Source organism: Dermacentor variabilis, chromosome 9 (assembly GCF_050947875.1).
Source record: "Dermacentor variabilis isolate Ectoservices chromosome 9, ASM5094787v1, whole genome shotgun sequence".
Taxonomy (NCBI): domain Eukaryota; kingdom Metazoa; phylum Arthropoda; class Arachnida; order Ixodida; family Ixodidae; genus Dermacentor; species Dermacentor variabilis.
Genome location: NC_134576.1, coordinates 146,745,183 through 146,761,281, shown reverse-complemented (window position 1 = coordinate 146,761,281; position 16,099 = coordinate 146,745,183). Strand labels below are relative to the sequence as shown.

The 16,099-nt window shown below is 43.4% G+C and overlaps 1 protein-coding gene across 1 annotated transcript in view; it reads right to left on the bottom strand.

Moving 5' to 3' along the window:
- Positions 1-946: 946 nt before the first annotated feature.
- MCPH1 (Microcephalin) overlaps positions 947-16,099 on the bottom strand; it is a 28,258-nt gene continuing 13,105 nt past the window's right edge. Inside the window, exons 5-9 of the mRNA XM_075669883.1 lie at positions 15,119-15,357; positions 13,568-13,825; positions 12,593-12,805; positions 7,446-7,545; positions 947-3,919 (exon numbers count right to left, since the gene is read on the bottom strand). Of these exons, the coding sequence (XP_075525998.1) occupies positions 3,846-3,919; positions 7,446-7,545; positions 12,593-12,805; positions 13,568-13,825; positions 15,119-15,357 (884 nt within the window). The 3' untranslated portion in view covers positions 947-3,845. The remainder of the gene's footprint in view (positions 3,920-7,445; positions 7,546-12,592; positions 12,806-13,567; positions 13,826-15,118; positions 15,358-16,099) is intronic.

Genomic DNA, 16,099 nt, shown 5'->3' with positions numbered 1-16,099 from the left:
TGGCATAATGAGCAATAGGCAGCTTTTGCCGAATTACGACAGTGCCTACAGTCAGCACCCGTTCTTGCACATTTTGACGATGATGCCGATACAGAGGTGCATACAGACGCCATTAGCATTGGACTTGGCACAGTGCTCGTCCAGCGTGAAGATGGAGTGGAAAGAGTTACAGCCTATGCCAGCCGCTCACTGTCCTGTGCCGAGGTGAATTATTAAACTACAGAGAAAGAGTGCCTCGCAGTCGTGTGGGCGATTATCACGTTTCGCCCCTACTTCTATGGTCGTCCCTTCAAAGTAGTGACGAACCACCATGCTCTCTGTTGCTTGGCAAGCATGCGCAATCCTTCAGGATGACTGGCATGGTGGAGCTTGCGGCTACAGGAATTTGACATCACCATCATTTATAAGTCTGGCCGTAGGCACAAAGACGCTGTTACATAGTCTCGCGCACCCGTTGATCGTGTCAGTCAGGAAACGGAGGACGATGACTGCTTCCTGGACACCATTAGTTTGTCAGACTTGATCACACGGCACAGTGACAACACTGAGATTCGACCGTTGATCGATCATTTAGAGGGCTGTGGCACAGCCATACCACATCATACCCCGCTCGTTGACTTCCCTTTGTCTACAAGACAATGTGCTGTACAAGAAGAATGCCCATTCAAACAGCCGTGCTTACCTTCTGGTGGTCCCAAGAGACATGCAAGGTGACGTCCTCTTCGCTTGCCATGATGAACCCACATCTGGCCATTTAGGCTTCTCACGAACACTCACTAGATTAAGCAGGATGTACTATTGGCCTGGGCTTTCGGCAAACGCCAAACAGTATGTTAAAGGCTGCCGTGAATGCCAGCGCTGAAAGACACCTCCCATTAAGCCGGCTGGCTTCCTTCAGCCAATCAAAACAGCTCGCATGCATTTCAACCAAGTTGACATGGACATTCTTGGACCATTTCCTCTTTCTGCCGACGGCAACAAATGTGTCATCATCGCGACTGATTATTTACCATGTTATGCTGAGACGCAGGCGATCCCACGAGCGACAGCTTCAGAAATAGCGCAATTCTTCATGCGCCACATCGTACTGCATCACGGTGCTCCTTCCACTGTCATAACAGACAAGGGGACAGCATTCACTGTCCTGCTTATGGATGAAGTTTTCGAATTAAGCAACACCAGGCATCGAACGACGACTGCGTATCATTCACAGACCAATGGACTTACCAAGCGACTGACTAAGACGATCGCAGACATGATCTCCATGTACATCAACGTCCAACACAAAACGTGGGATTGGATCTTGCCTTGCGTGACCTTCGCGTATGACACCGCTGTGCAAGAGACTATGAGATTCACACCATTTCGCCTTCTCTACGGCCGCAGAGTCCAGACAATGCTGGATGCTATGCTGCCGTGTCAAGACAGCGACCACTTGACAGCCGACGCTGATGAATTTGCCGAGCGTGCCGAGGAAGCTCGGCAGCTCATATTGGCTGCACATCGGCCAGCGGCAGCAGATGGACGCACGCCGCTACAACATCTGCCACAGGGACGTGTTCTACAACACTGGAGACCAAGTTTGGGTGTGGACCCCTGTTCGTCGCCGTGGCCTCTGTGAAAAGTTACTGAGCCGGTGTTTTGGTCCGTATAAAGTACTACACTGCGTCAGTGATGTTAACTACGAAGTGGTCCCAGACATAAAGACAACTGAGCTCGGAGATAGTTCATTTTGTGCGTATGAAGCCATACACTGCACATTCATAATTTTTTTTTTCTCACATTCACCCTTCGTTTTTGCTTTTCGTTTACTGTGCCAGCAGCACGTTTCTTTGTTCTTTTTTCGTACTTTCGCTTTGTCTGCGTTGTTATTTTTTCGTTTGTTTTGTTGCTTACGCCTATTTTGCAGCATCAAGACGATGCTTTTGTTCGGAACGGGGTATGTACATGCCATGTATCCCACATGTAGGTAGTCGGTTGAGGGCAAGTGGGTCGATTCCAAAAGAACAAAGAGGACCGCGCTTCTCTTCCCTGCTCGGGAGCCAACCTCGACGAATGTGTTTTCCAGAAGCCAGCTGCTCTGCAGTTTATTAAACCCCCAAGAACACTTCTGAAGGCTTGTGACAATATTCTCAAAGTTGTAGAAACTGTACCATAAGCTGTCAACATGTAAAAGGATGACAGTGGAATTATGAAGGTTGGCAAACACATAAGACAGCAGGTACTTTAATTTGATAATGGATGTGCCGCACGTCACATCAACACATCATGACACAGGAACATTTCTAGACTTGTCGCAATAAAGCTAGGCACGAGGACATTTCTCACTAAAAGAATAAACAAGTGTGCCGTGTGTGTTTTTTCTGGCTATGGTCAAGTGGCAGCCACAGAAATGTAGCTATTCATTGGCATGTGACATAGACAGCATGAAAATAACTTTCATGCTATGTTTGTTTATAATAACAGATCACTCGTTATAACTGGCATCACAAGTGGGTTCCACAATACCAATAACAATTTCCTCACAGCCCAACATACATCCCAAAATTAAGAGAAGCTGTGTTCAACCTGACACAAAATCACCTCTATGTATCTGCAGCATTCTTAATCATGGTTCTAATAATTCTTAATTCCAATAGTGCACCTTAATTCCAGGATGGTCAATTAGGCAGTGAGGATGTCCTGTGATCTGCTTAGTTTTGTCCTTGGCTGCACTGGCTTTCAAACTGTTAGTGTACAGCAGCAGTGGATAGCATTACACAGACATGCTGTGCACACATCTCGGCAATAAATAATGGTGGTCATCATAAGGCAGCACTGAAAGTACAGAGAGCAAGAATTTGCACGTTGTTGCTAAAAGTCATGAAGTGTGCACATCCAAGACAAACAACTCGTATAAATTCATAAAAGGTGGTAAAAAGTAGGGGTGTGTGAATAGCAATTTTTGAGACCAAATCGAATATGAATCTAATAGTGCCAGAGGCAAATCGAATCGAATATTGAATACTTTTCAAATAATGAATAACCATAAAACGAAGTTCACATCCTAGTGTTCTTAAAGCTGGCAAGTTTCTGTCATTACATAGTACGTTATGAAGTGATCTTTATTAAAAGCACAAATGGAGCATTAGGAGCAAACAAGCACTTACTTCGCATGCACAGGGCTCTTCAGAGAGCACTGTACAGCCTGCAATGTATGGCTACAGAAGTGACACAGCCTGCTCCACTACGCAAGTTCACATTTTATGTCTATACTATGCCCGCAGGGGAGAAAATTTACTGCACCTTTGCTACAATTTTGTATTTATTTGGGTGCAGTTGAAGTTTTGAAATAGTAAAGCATTGGAAAAATATTCACATTTACGAATAGTGACTACAGTCATACCCCGATATATCGAATCTGAAAGGGATAACAAAAAAAGTTCAGTATACAGGTAATTTGATATATACAATCAAAATTTTACACAAAAATTTTCAAGGGGATTTTGCTACTGTTTTTTATATACAACAACTATTTCTATGTGGGTTTGATATATCCAGGTTTGACTGTACTTAATTCGACGACAGACTTCAATAAGACACTATTTGATTCATTATTTGAAAGTTTCGAATATTCGCACACCCTCAGTAAAAAGGTGCCACTGTAAAAAAAGAAGGCATCTCACACAAGGCGTCGCACACCTTGTAGCTTTCACACGTCACTACGACTATGTATTAACATTGTGACTATGAACAAATACCATGTTACGTTGTCCTCTATAAAAGGGAAGATAAAATCATGAGACTAAAAGAATGAAGTTTCAAATTTTGTGCGTAGAAGGTATGCTTGGATGACTAGGTGATGATCAATGGTTACTGCTAGATGGCTTCTGCAGCAGGTAGTTGTCATAGGGCAGAACCTGATGTTCAGAGACACAATCTGCAAACAAAAGCAGAACATTCCTTACTCACTATCAAATAATGCCTGTAAAGCATTATTGCTGGCAAACACATATGGGGCTCCTTTGCATCTCCGTGCTACTGTTGGCTGGATGACAATTTTCTTTCTGCTTTGCTCCTAAATGATCTTCATTCGGACAAAAGACTAGGGCTGGGCAACTAATACTTTGACCTTTGTATAAATTACTGTTTTAATTGAGGTAAATTTCCTTTAAACTTGCTAACCAGCCGAAATATATTCAAATGAAAGTCCGCAATGAAAAATTTTCATCGTTAGATACTGAAAACTGTGAGGACACCATTACGTTTGTGTCAAAAAAGAAATGCCTAAAGAAAAATTTGTCCTGCTCTGGTGACTGAACCAGAACTGTTGCATTTGAGAATAACATCCATTTTTTGGATTTCTGCAGGTGGAAAAAGCTGTTAGCGAGTCCTCTCAAAATGCAAAAAAGCACTTGTCTTGGAAAAACTTCTACATCCAAGTGGAACACTAAATACAGTTGTACTGAATTGAAATTTTCTCCTACAGCAAATTTATTGCTTTTTATCACAACTGACATTTAGAGGTGTGATATTGCTGGTTTACTATTGATAACACTCTAAGCCATTTGGTGTTATGTCCAAAAGCTCGCATAGTGTGCGACAGGTTAAAGATGCTTGTAATTATGCCAAGAAAGGAAATTTTACTCCTGAAACAGTTGTCATTCAACTATGATCCAGATTGAACTAGAAGTTTGTTTTGCTTAGTGCAGACTGTATAGTCAAGATCGTACCGGTACACCAGTAGTACTATTAGTATACTACTTTTTATAGCATTTACACATTTATTTAAATATATTTTACAAGCCCCTATAGGCATTGTGTAAGGGGGGAGAGTACAATGAAAGATTATAACATACAATAATTAGAATACATATGTGAATACATATACACAAAATTCAGGTTAAGAAATGCGCTAATATACAGTAATATAGTATTACAATATACACAAGGAACAAACCTAATGCTTTTGAATGCGACTGCTCATTCAACAACAAAATTTCACACGGTAAAATATAATCACTAGAACTACAGAGTGAGCAGGATATAATTAGGCTATAACAAAATAGTATTTAACACATAGTTGCACATTAATAACAGGAAAGGAAACAACAAAAATAATATGTAAGGTTATGTAGAGTTTGAAAAATTCGTTGTTAGAAGAAGACGGAAATTTTCTTGGTCACTTTCATAAGCTATGGTGTCAGAAAAGTCATTCCAAAGGTGATGGCTCTTGGAAGAGCGGAGTAGTTAAATGCATTACTCTTTCCGCAGATGCGCATGAAATTGAACCTACTGTACAACCGTTGTGACCTGTAATGAGGAGTTACAAGAGAACTGATGGTGCTGTATTATGGATGTATTTATGAAATAATGATGGCAGGGCTACACCACGACGATCATGCAAGGGCTGTAGTAAGACATTGAGTTTAATTTGTGTTATGCTTTTGTTATAGTTATAACAACGTCAAACGGAATGTGCAGCCCTAGTCTGAATAGATTCAAGTTTTTCAATCAAATATTTCTCATGGGGAGACCAGTCGGATGCAGCGTATCCAAGCTGAGGTCGAACAAATGTTAGATAAGTTAGTTTATGAATATCTTTAGTATATGTAACTTGCGGCGTATGTACCCTAATGATCTCAAAGAATCGGCACATATGTATGCAATGTGTGTTGACCATGAAAGAGTCAGAAGTTAGGTTAACACCAAGATATTTATATTGAGTATCACGCAAAATAGTGATGTTAGTTATGTGATAAAGAAACGTAGATTTAGAATGCTTGCAGCTAACAGTTAATTTTATATTAAGAAACATTAAGCTTCATTAGCCAAGTGTTGCGCCAAAGAGAAATGAGTTCTGGATCTTTTTGGAGGATTGTATGACCATCAGCACACTTGATGGAACGATAAAGAATGCAGTCGTCTGTAAAAATGCGCACATGTGAAAAAATGTTATTCAGTAAGTCATCGATGTATATTAGAAACAGTAACAGCCAAAGAACGCTGCCTTGTGGTACATCTGAAGTAATGTGTGAAAAAGGAGAGGAAAGATAACTGCTGTGAACTGCGAATCCATGTTAGTGTAAGAGAATCTAATTTAACAGCAGATAATTTCAAAATCAAACGGCAATGTGCTAAGAGGTTAAACACTTTTGAAATATGTAGAAAAGCACAATCAGTTTGTAGATCCTCTTCAATGTTAGTATGTAAATCAGTTGTTAATTCAAATAATTGCACCTCACATGAGAGCTTTTTTCAAAATCTGTGTTGATCAGAAAAGAAAAATTTGTTGGCTTCCAGGTGGCTGTAGAAATTTTATGCAATTACATGTTCTAGCATTTTGCAGCATATAGATGTTAATTATATTGGACAGTAGTTTTCCATTGTGTATTTATTACCTGACATAAATGTAGGTATGACCTTTGCTATCTTCCAGTCTTAGGGCAGCATGCCAGTCTCTAATGATTGCCTGAAGATGCGAGACAGAATTTTACTAAAGACTTTCTGGGATTACATTTTAGAAGAGATGGTAAGTCACGAGTGAAGTATTTATCGTTACGAAGACAGGGCAGAACAATACATTTTTAAGCTTTCTTTGTAAGAGTCCCAAGCAGCTCCTGTGTGCAAGTGTGTAGCACTTTCCGAGTGGTGCTTCTTCCTGTTTCTCAGTAAACGTAGGGATCTGGCAAACCATGGATTAGATTTATCATTGGTTAGCCTAATGAGAGGAACATACTGGTTAACCAAGGTATTTTATTCCTGAAGAGCATCTAATTCTCCTCCACCAACCTACTATGAAATGAAGGTAACAGCACCTAGGAAAAGAATATATCTAGTTCGGAATTCATAATGTAATTGGCTTTATTATAATTACATCTTTTAGTAGCAAAACCTTTAAAAAATGAGTACGTTAAGAATTACTTGCAGTAAGGAATGATCACTAGAACCATTAATAGACAATTTGGTCAACTGTCTCGGGGCAGTTCCGAGAATTAAATGCAAGATATTATTACCCCGTGTAGGCTGTGTAATAACCTGAAAAAGGTTGCTAACCAAGTTGTTTTCAGATTATGAACATAAAACTCTGCATAACTTAAGAACAATGTGCAGTACAAGGAAGTAATGTCTCATTCAACAGATCAAAATACAGAAGTGCAAGTGTCGTAATTTGAAATATTACACAAACAGTCGATATGATGGGGTTTCTCTGGGCAACAGACAACTGTAAGCCATGGTAAATACTGAAATTACTTTTCACAAAAATACAGAGACTTCTGTGAAAATAACGTCACAGTGCCACAACAGACAAAATGAAGCTGGTCTAGTTGCTTGCTTGACTTGTACGGCATAGTCAAAGTTAAAGGCGAACACAGCGACTACCTCATGTTAAGCATTCATCTTTAGTGCTGTAGATATCTCACAAGACAACGAAGCAGCAGGGAGAAAATGCGAGAGGTGCATACCGAGAAGCCAGCGTTCGGAGAGGTGTGTGATCTGGGATAGCCATTGGCCACGCTGCGGGTCACCCAGGGCTATCTGGCAGCGCAGATATGATGGAGATATCTGCATGGGTGTCAACTCCCTTCTTTCACACAATTCAATGTACTATAAAAAATACCACACGCTTTGTTTTGTGTTTTACCACCAAACAGGTTATTTATCTGGCAGATATAGAAAGACCAGATATTTAGGGGAATTACAAGAAAAAGCAGCCATTACTTGCATGAAAAATCTGCATGCATTTAGGTAAGTCATAAGGTTTTATTAGCTCTTAAAAATCATGTTATGCCATAGAGCCTAAGTCCATTCATTAGAAATTCTAATTATCACATATTTCATGACATCTGCCTCCCACAAAATGCACTAAAGCAAGCTTTTGTTTCAATTATTTAAAGATATAAAAACATCCTCGAGCACTGCGAGACAAAACTAAGAGGAATGTCAATGTACCAGCATTTTGCAGCTCAGAGGAAGCTTTAGCTTGGGGCCAACACCGACTTCCACATTTCAATACACATGAAACAACAGTACTTTCATTAGACATCTGCCAATCTAAACATCTTCCCAACCTATGTTAATGAAAGAAACTTGTTGCATACAAGAAAGCTAAATTGAATTGACTGAAGCAGAATTTTGATCATGGGTGAAGCACAAAGCAAGGCTCTCGCCATACCAGGTTACTTGAGGCACTCTTCAGTCTGCTATAGTACCGCGTTCATGTGGGCTGCTTGGTCCATGGTCCCCACACTACAGTTCAACCTCTATACAATGAGGTCGGTCAAGCTGGCCCTTTAGACACACAGTAGCCAATGAATTTTTAGACTTGATGGATATTCCAGAAGTCAAACGCACCGTCAGGGTTCCCATAAAGCTAATGCATTGTTGCTACCGATTTTTCTGACGAATTGAGCCATGAAGTTCGATTTTCCTGACTAAATCGCTCGTTCTGGGCAACGCCACCCGATCTTGGAGGCTGCGATGTTGAATTTTCTGCTGGCTTGGCTTTCAGTGGTCCACTCTACAGGCTCCAAGATTTGGAGGTGGACGCTCACCATCTTACTGTCTCGGAGGCCATGCCCGCTCTTCCTCAGTTGACAAGACAGACGTAAACTTGGCCTAAACTGTATTGGAGGTGTAAATTATTATTGAGGGCCTGGCAGAGGAGCACTGTTAGAACAGTTGCACCCTTTGCAGGTGCATATTTGTCCCACAACAATAATCGTCATCTATCTTGCTTGCGTTTCCTTTCTTGAAAAGCACTGGGCTCACAGCGTTGAAGCAAGGAAATGCGGGCAAGACAGATGACGATCGTTGTGGGACAAGATACGCTCCAAAGTGTGCAAACATTAAAGGGATTGGGACACCAAATTTTGAGGCTATAGAAAGTATGTTGTAGGCTGCTTCTGTATGCAAAGACACCTACAACGAGGTATTGGACGCTGCAAACATTTCAAAATAATTTTAATTCAGCTCTAAAAAGTCATTAAAAGCTCCTTCTCATGGTCGAGACCCATCGCTAGGGCGGCAGTTATGACGTCACAGCGGAGGAACGAAAATATTGACGTCATAGCACACTAGCACAAAAACGTGACGTATGATGAGTAGCGATGAAATGCAGATTACGGAGCCTGCTGAGCCGAGCGACCAAGCATAGCCTCCACTATGACCGAGCCACAGGCGTATAGAAATTCCTTCTTAATGCAAAGAAGGGGTAAGGCGTGCAGACACGGACACAGGAGGAGAGAAGTGGACAAAACAAACGCTGCACGGCGGCCCGCGAACGGCAAACTGCGTGCGGCGAGTTGCCGTGCCGGTAATGTGGACGGGCCTTTACACGTTGAGTGTAACACTAGCCGGCCAACTCCAAAAGGGACCAGGATATGCGGCGTTCGTGTTGTCCGCTTCTCTCCTCTCGTGTCAATGTCTGAACGCAATTGCCCCTTAATTTGCATTACGAATCCTAATTAATTAGCTCAGCTTCCTGTCATTCTAAAAATCCTTTCGCTATGCTACAGGCTTCTAGAACACTGTAACCGAGCTAACCCTGGCCCCTGGCTAACCAAGACATGCACAGCACTGTCGCGGAGAGCAGTTGGCGTAGCATCTGCCAGTCACATAGTTCGGCAGCTCGGAGCGGTCTCTCGTTCGCTTGGCCTTTCTCAATGTGGAGGCCTGTCGACGTTACTGGCACGGAAACTCGCCGCACGCCGTTTGCCATTCGCAGGCTCCCGTGCGACAGCGGTTTTGCTCGCAAATGGTGAGATTTCCTTGCCGTAGAGGCCCATTTGTGCGGCAGCTGTACAGCGAAGTGGCCGATCAGCAACCGAGGAGTGGTCACTCTGGCACCGACGGCAGCCTCACCGCCTCTGATCGTTCAGCGCCGCCGATATCGTCGCTAGGCCTTTTCCGGTTCACTTCAAAGCTAAAGCTCACGGTGCTTCGGTATGAATCACTGACTCTCACAAGCCGCAATATTTTCTTACTGTTGTTGTTGCTCTTCACAATAATTATAATAATCGCGACATGCACTTCGAATTGCCAGTTGTTTACCTCTGCTGGCAGAACACGCTTATGTGCGAGCAGACGACGTAGCATAGTTTTACGTCACTATTTTTGTGACCCATGTGACCAAGCCGTGTTGCGTTTCCTCTCCTATGACGTCATAGCCCCCATCACCTCGAGCCCAGAAACCAAAACCGAAATCGCTTGGTATAATAATGCCATTATTAAATTATTTATCGGGTATATATGAATCCCGTGGTGTGTATCGTGCTTCATGAAGTAGTACGCAATGCTTGAATTGAAGAACGCATGAACGAAAATTTTCATGTCTCCACCCCTTTAAATGAGCTAGTATTGCAGCCACATGGCCTCCTCAGACGATACAAATGCATCAGGGGACACTTTCTTTTTTTCCGGTCAGCACTATCGTCATAATCACTTAATGCAGAATCAGTTTTATTTATTTTTTAAAACTTTGGTTGCTATTTTGCACAGGGTGCGCCCACAGAGCAGAGTTGTGTCTTGGAGACACTGTCGCATTATTGTGCGTGTTTGTGCGGTGCCACCTTCTGTGCTTTTGCAAGAGCCTAGTGGTGCAACGTAATGTGGCTCGTTTCTTCTATCTCCATGGCAATCTCCACCAACGGAGGTCACCAATGCAGTGACACTCTTGTTGACTGTATATGGAGACATCACTCTTGCGTAAATCCAAGCAAATGTGATTGCCTACAAGCACGGTATGAGGCAGGGTATCATAAGAGATTTTTTATTGAGATAGCAATTATATGGACACTCCAGGCGCATTTCTGCTGTCAGTGTTGGTGTGAAGTTCCGTACAATATCAACAGGCAACAAGTGTGCGACAAAGCTGTATGTGTGAGTGAAAGCATGCGAGGGTGAGTTGACGAGCGCATGCAACGGCAGAAAACGGGAAGGAAGCACGTCGCCTTCAGTCGCGTGCAAGGCTTGGGGGGGGGGGGGGGGGAGCATTCTATCCCGGGCGGCACAGGTGGCTGTGCCCTACCGGCCAGGCCGCTTCATCTTGAAAGCCATCTGCGATGTGTACAGAGTCCGCGCTGCGCTGTGTTTTCATTGATGCAAGCGGCTGCACAAATGTCACTTTGCTCGCTGCTGCTGCCACATTTCCTCATTGCAGCGTTTTTACAGCGAGTTTCTGCAGTCGTTGAGTGAGATGTGTTCATGTGGGCTTGTGCGTACATGACACCATGCTTATTAATTTAGTTCTACTCGCAGAAAACTTTCTGTGGTTATGAAAAGAAAGCAACGAAGGCAAAGCGCACACAAGGAAAAGCGCTTCTGAAAAGAGTGCAGTGTTTTAATGCACATTAGTTTAGGCTGGAGAAGAGAAAATAGACACCTTATTAGCAACAGTTGAATAAGACAGAACACACCACCGAGTGTAAAAGTTCGCATATTTTGCAGCTTTTCCCTTTCACATCTGGGGAAACACGAAACCGTCGCACGTGGAAGTTGAGTCGATTCAGCTTCTGTTCCCAGCAACCAAAAGCACAGTCAAATGCTGCCGGACTACTTGGCGCAGTAACACATGTGCAGCAGCCACGCGCCTGTACCTTCATAGCCACAGAAAGTTGCCCACGAGTATAGTACACCTATGTTTACAAGTTTATACGGCCGACAAAACTACTATTCTTACATCGTATAGCTGTCCACTAATTTGCTATCGCAATCAATACTTCACTTTTCAGGCGAAACTGCGACTTTTTTAAGCCACTCTCAGCCTGATAAATTTTATTCTTTTGGGTGAACAAGATTTTCGGACTATTTTTCCGAGGTCCGACTGTGTTATGTTTCCATTTGATACGCTGCTATTCTGTAATGTTCCCACATCTTAAACTGCGATGGACACTGATCACAAAAAGAAATATTACCGATGCAGAAGTAAATTTGCTCACATGTTGCAACAAGCGACCAACATGTAGCAACCAAAGCTGCAAAATGCTGCACAAGCACATCAGGAGGCAATAGGCACAGAGAAGTTGGCAAAGCGCCCAAGGATATCTTCATTGGTCAGAACCAACCAGGAACCATGCACACTGGCCCAAATCCGCCAAGCAAAGGGCTACATTTTGAAGCAGGTAAAATTTGCATAATTGCCGGTTCCCTTTAGTCGGCTTCGCCACAGTAAAATCATGTTATGCAGTGAAGCATATGCTAAATATTGCGGTGAAGCATGCTTTGAGTAAAAACGGTCCACCGTTGCGAAACATCCTACATGTCCTTTAATTATACACATGCTCATGTGTAGTCCCCAGTCACAGTACGAGCACCGAGATGTTTAATAACTGTACTGGCAGCCATTGAGAGCTATTTCCGACACTGCTGTGGCGATTTGAGGCCTTCCTTAATATTACATTTTTCCAGCTGTTGTATTTTCTTTTCCGCAGTCCCTCGAAAGAAGTATGAACAGGGATTTACTGCATAAGCAATACTGGAAGGTGTCCAACATCTAGAAATATTAACTGCTCTTCGAACAAGGTTGCCTGGAAAATTCTTTTTTCTGCAATTCACTTTCAATACATTCAACCTAGCCATGCAAAGGCGACACTTTGAGGTTTTCCTGCATTACCTCCGCGCCCAGAAGCAGTAGCAGATCACGGATGCGCTGGGGGGGAGGTGCTGTCGCTGGGCCGACGTAGAAAGGACCCTGGCCATCCAGCAGAGCAGCAGGTACCACGAGGCACCCCGACGACTTCCGTTTTTTCCCTACGGCCGACCTGGGCCGACTCAATGCGAAAGCGCCCTCGTCCAACCAGCGGCCACTCTCTAAGGATTGGTAAGCCTGCGGCAAATTACACCCCCCTCATCAATTTATTGGTGGAGCAAAAGGAATGCCAAACAAAAGCAGTAAGTCAAGCTATAGTGCTGCATTTGGAAGCACTTGCATAAACCCACATTAACAAAATGTAAGACAAAAGTAGGGCTAAGACAAGTTGGCTGAATAACATTTCATAGTCACTACCAAACGGTGAATAACAGCTCGCCGGTATCCTTGAGAACAAAAACGTGTAATGATTATTCTGCAGTAACAACCTGTAGTGTCAAAGGCTACCAAGGAAAGCTGAATAATAGACATCATATTGAGAGAAATTAGTTAGAAACATGGATAGATGCGTTCTTGTTGAGACTGGAGTTAGGCAGGTCACATAATGCACAGAGCTGCTCCGCTAGGTCCGATGCGGCCAGGGAGTTACAACTCCTGGTCCCAACATGGGAGTAGCCTGCTCTACGAGACCTTGCGTCCCGTAGCCCGCAGGACCTTTCATTAAAGTTATTCAATCCAATCCAAAAATAATGCACAGGCCAAAATATCCGGTCTCTTATAGCAACAAAATGACATTGCATAGAACCTTTAAATGTGTTGCAAAGTCACTGCACTACTTCATCTGGGGCAAGTTCCACATATTCAAATGTTTAAGTTTTTTCATGTTCCCCATTGATCTTGTGGAGTTTCAGAGAAAATGCAGTTGTGCCGTGTCATCTTAATACAAGGCAACTCACTAACAGCGAGGAGGAATGGCTGCACTGGTTTGCAGACACTTACCCACTGGATAGGCAGCAGCCAGCAGCTGCCCCTTGCAAGAGCAAACAGCACACTGAGGGTCCGCCGTGGCTTTCCGCCCGCGGTGCCACATATGATGTGTGTGGTGCGATCACTGACCTCAGCTTCGGTGGTGAAACCGCCCAGGGCCTTCACTATAGAACTGACAGCATCACGGTCAACTGCTTCCAGTCCTGTCAGGACGATGTTTGGGCCTTCCAACCAAGAAGCCCTGCTCAAGGCACAAGCCCTTGCCCGGCACTGCAGTTGTTTTTAGTGAAACGTAAATGCAACACCACAAAAGTATCAGGGCTATCACACGAAAGAGGCAGGCAGTGGGTGATAAACAGCAGCTAGTTGGACAAGTAGACACATTTATATCTTTACCGACAGCGCTGACCAGAAAAACTGGGCATGAAGGAAAGATGACACCATGCAGTGCTCGTGTGGCGTCCTTGTTCATTTGCGTCCAGTATGTTTGCACTGTAGGTGAAGATGCGTAGGATAGATAACCGGTGGACCATTAGAGTTACAGAATGGCTGCCAAGAGAAGGGAAGCGCAGTCGAGGACGGTAGAAAACTAGGTGGGGTGATCAAATTAAGAAATTCACAGGCGCAAGTTGGAATCTGTTGGGGCAGGACAGGGGTACATAAAGATTGCAGGGAAAGGCCTTCGTCCTGCAGTGGACATAAAATAGGCTGATGATGACGATGTGAAGATGCAATGGGTGGAGAAGCACTTGAAGGAAAATTACTGGGTGAACTTGTGCCACAAGAGAAATGCTAAACTCTGAAGGCAGGCTGGACACATGAACACTAAGCATGGTGGACCCCTTATTTATAGGATGTTATATAGTAACTAGCTATCATGAAAATTCCAGGATATGCTACCAAATTGCTTAGATCTGATAATGACAGGCCCGTTATGCAAGAAACTACACCTGTGAAGCAGATGTAGATTGTAAGCAGATGTAAAAGTATGATAACACAGACAATGTGCAGAAGCAAGCAAACAAAGAACGTGCAATGTGATGTTCTACAGGCGTTTCAAGCTTGTAGTCCAAAAGGATGCCATCGGAGGGAAAAGGTAAAGGGGACCACCTTATAATGAAAGTTTCTGTTATGCAATAAAAAGGTGCTGTTCTAATTGGCTGCAATATGTTTAGTCACTGGGCGAAATGTGGGAGAAAGCCTTTCTCATGTACCGGCATTTTTAATTTTACAAGTGAATAACCCTAAAAACAATGCAATGTGGCACCAAAGTTTTGGTTAAATGCAATCCGCAGGGCTGCAAGTTGGGCTTGTTGCTTTTTTCATTGATCAGTGGAACTGAGTGACAGTTGGGCAGCACAGAAGCTCCAAAAGTGCCCTGCGTGTATGTTGCCGTTTTTCCTAATGGCAGTTCACAGGGTGCGAACAAGAGCCCTCACAAGGACTAGTTCCAAGTTCTTGCAAGCTAACACTTACATAACTTTTCATGCAATGCTATGTGCTCCTGCCCACCAATTAAAAGTGTCTCAAGTGGTCTGAACATGTCTACATGCGTGAACTCACCACATTTGTACTGAAGTCCTCCAAGCTGCGCCGGCAGATATAGCGGTCCTTTTCTGAAGACAGTTCTGGCAGTGGGCTTTGCCTCAATGCAGCTAGCTCACTCATTGGGGTGTATGGTTCCGGTGCCTTTAGTGTGAACATCGTGTGACCAGGAGTTGCCAGTGGAAAGTTGGAAAATGCTTCCCTCTTCTGTGGGGTAGCCAGTGTGCCCAAAATGGTGCTTGGAACGTGCGCCTTCACTGTACAATCAATGAGGACAGTTGTAGAGATTACTTTAGAATGCAGTCAAATCATAATGCACAAGTAAAAAGAAGTGACCACTGAGTTTATGGTGCATGACTTGGTGCATAGGTGGAGAGTTCATTTTTCCGGGAGGGGGCTGGGGCCCGACCAGCTTTCCGAACCCTTTGTGTGTGTGTGTTCCTTGCACTTGAAGAAACTTCGTGTGACCTCAAAGAACTGAGCACTGAATTGACAGCATTATATCAGTACTGTATATACAAAATCTCATGGTAGGAGACAGTTCAATTTCACAGCCCCGAGCCCTCTCGGTGGTGTAATCTTCCTTCATGTAATTGTCGCGTACTTGGCTATTGCTAATACTGTTTCACCTTTCCGGCGAAACTGCAGCCTCTCTCTCTCTCTTTGTTTTTCTGTAAGTACGAGTATAAGCGCTGCTATGCATGACTTCTGTTGATTCTGATTTCGAGTGAATCCGGCTTGGCCTCGTTTCGGTTACTGAGTGAATTATACAGTGTTCAACTATCATGCCCCAAGATTAAAGAAAAGAGCAGTTGCGTTACTCTAAGAAAACCTAGTGCATATTGTTTCCGGTACAGTGGAGTAGCTGCCAGTAATTATTTCATTACTGAGATTTAATTTGGTAAATGCAAGTAATTTACTAACTCGAGAAGTACTGTCATAATTATCAAAGTGTCAACGAGGCATTTGCAGGCACCCAAAATGACATCTAAAAGTGGT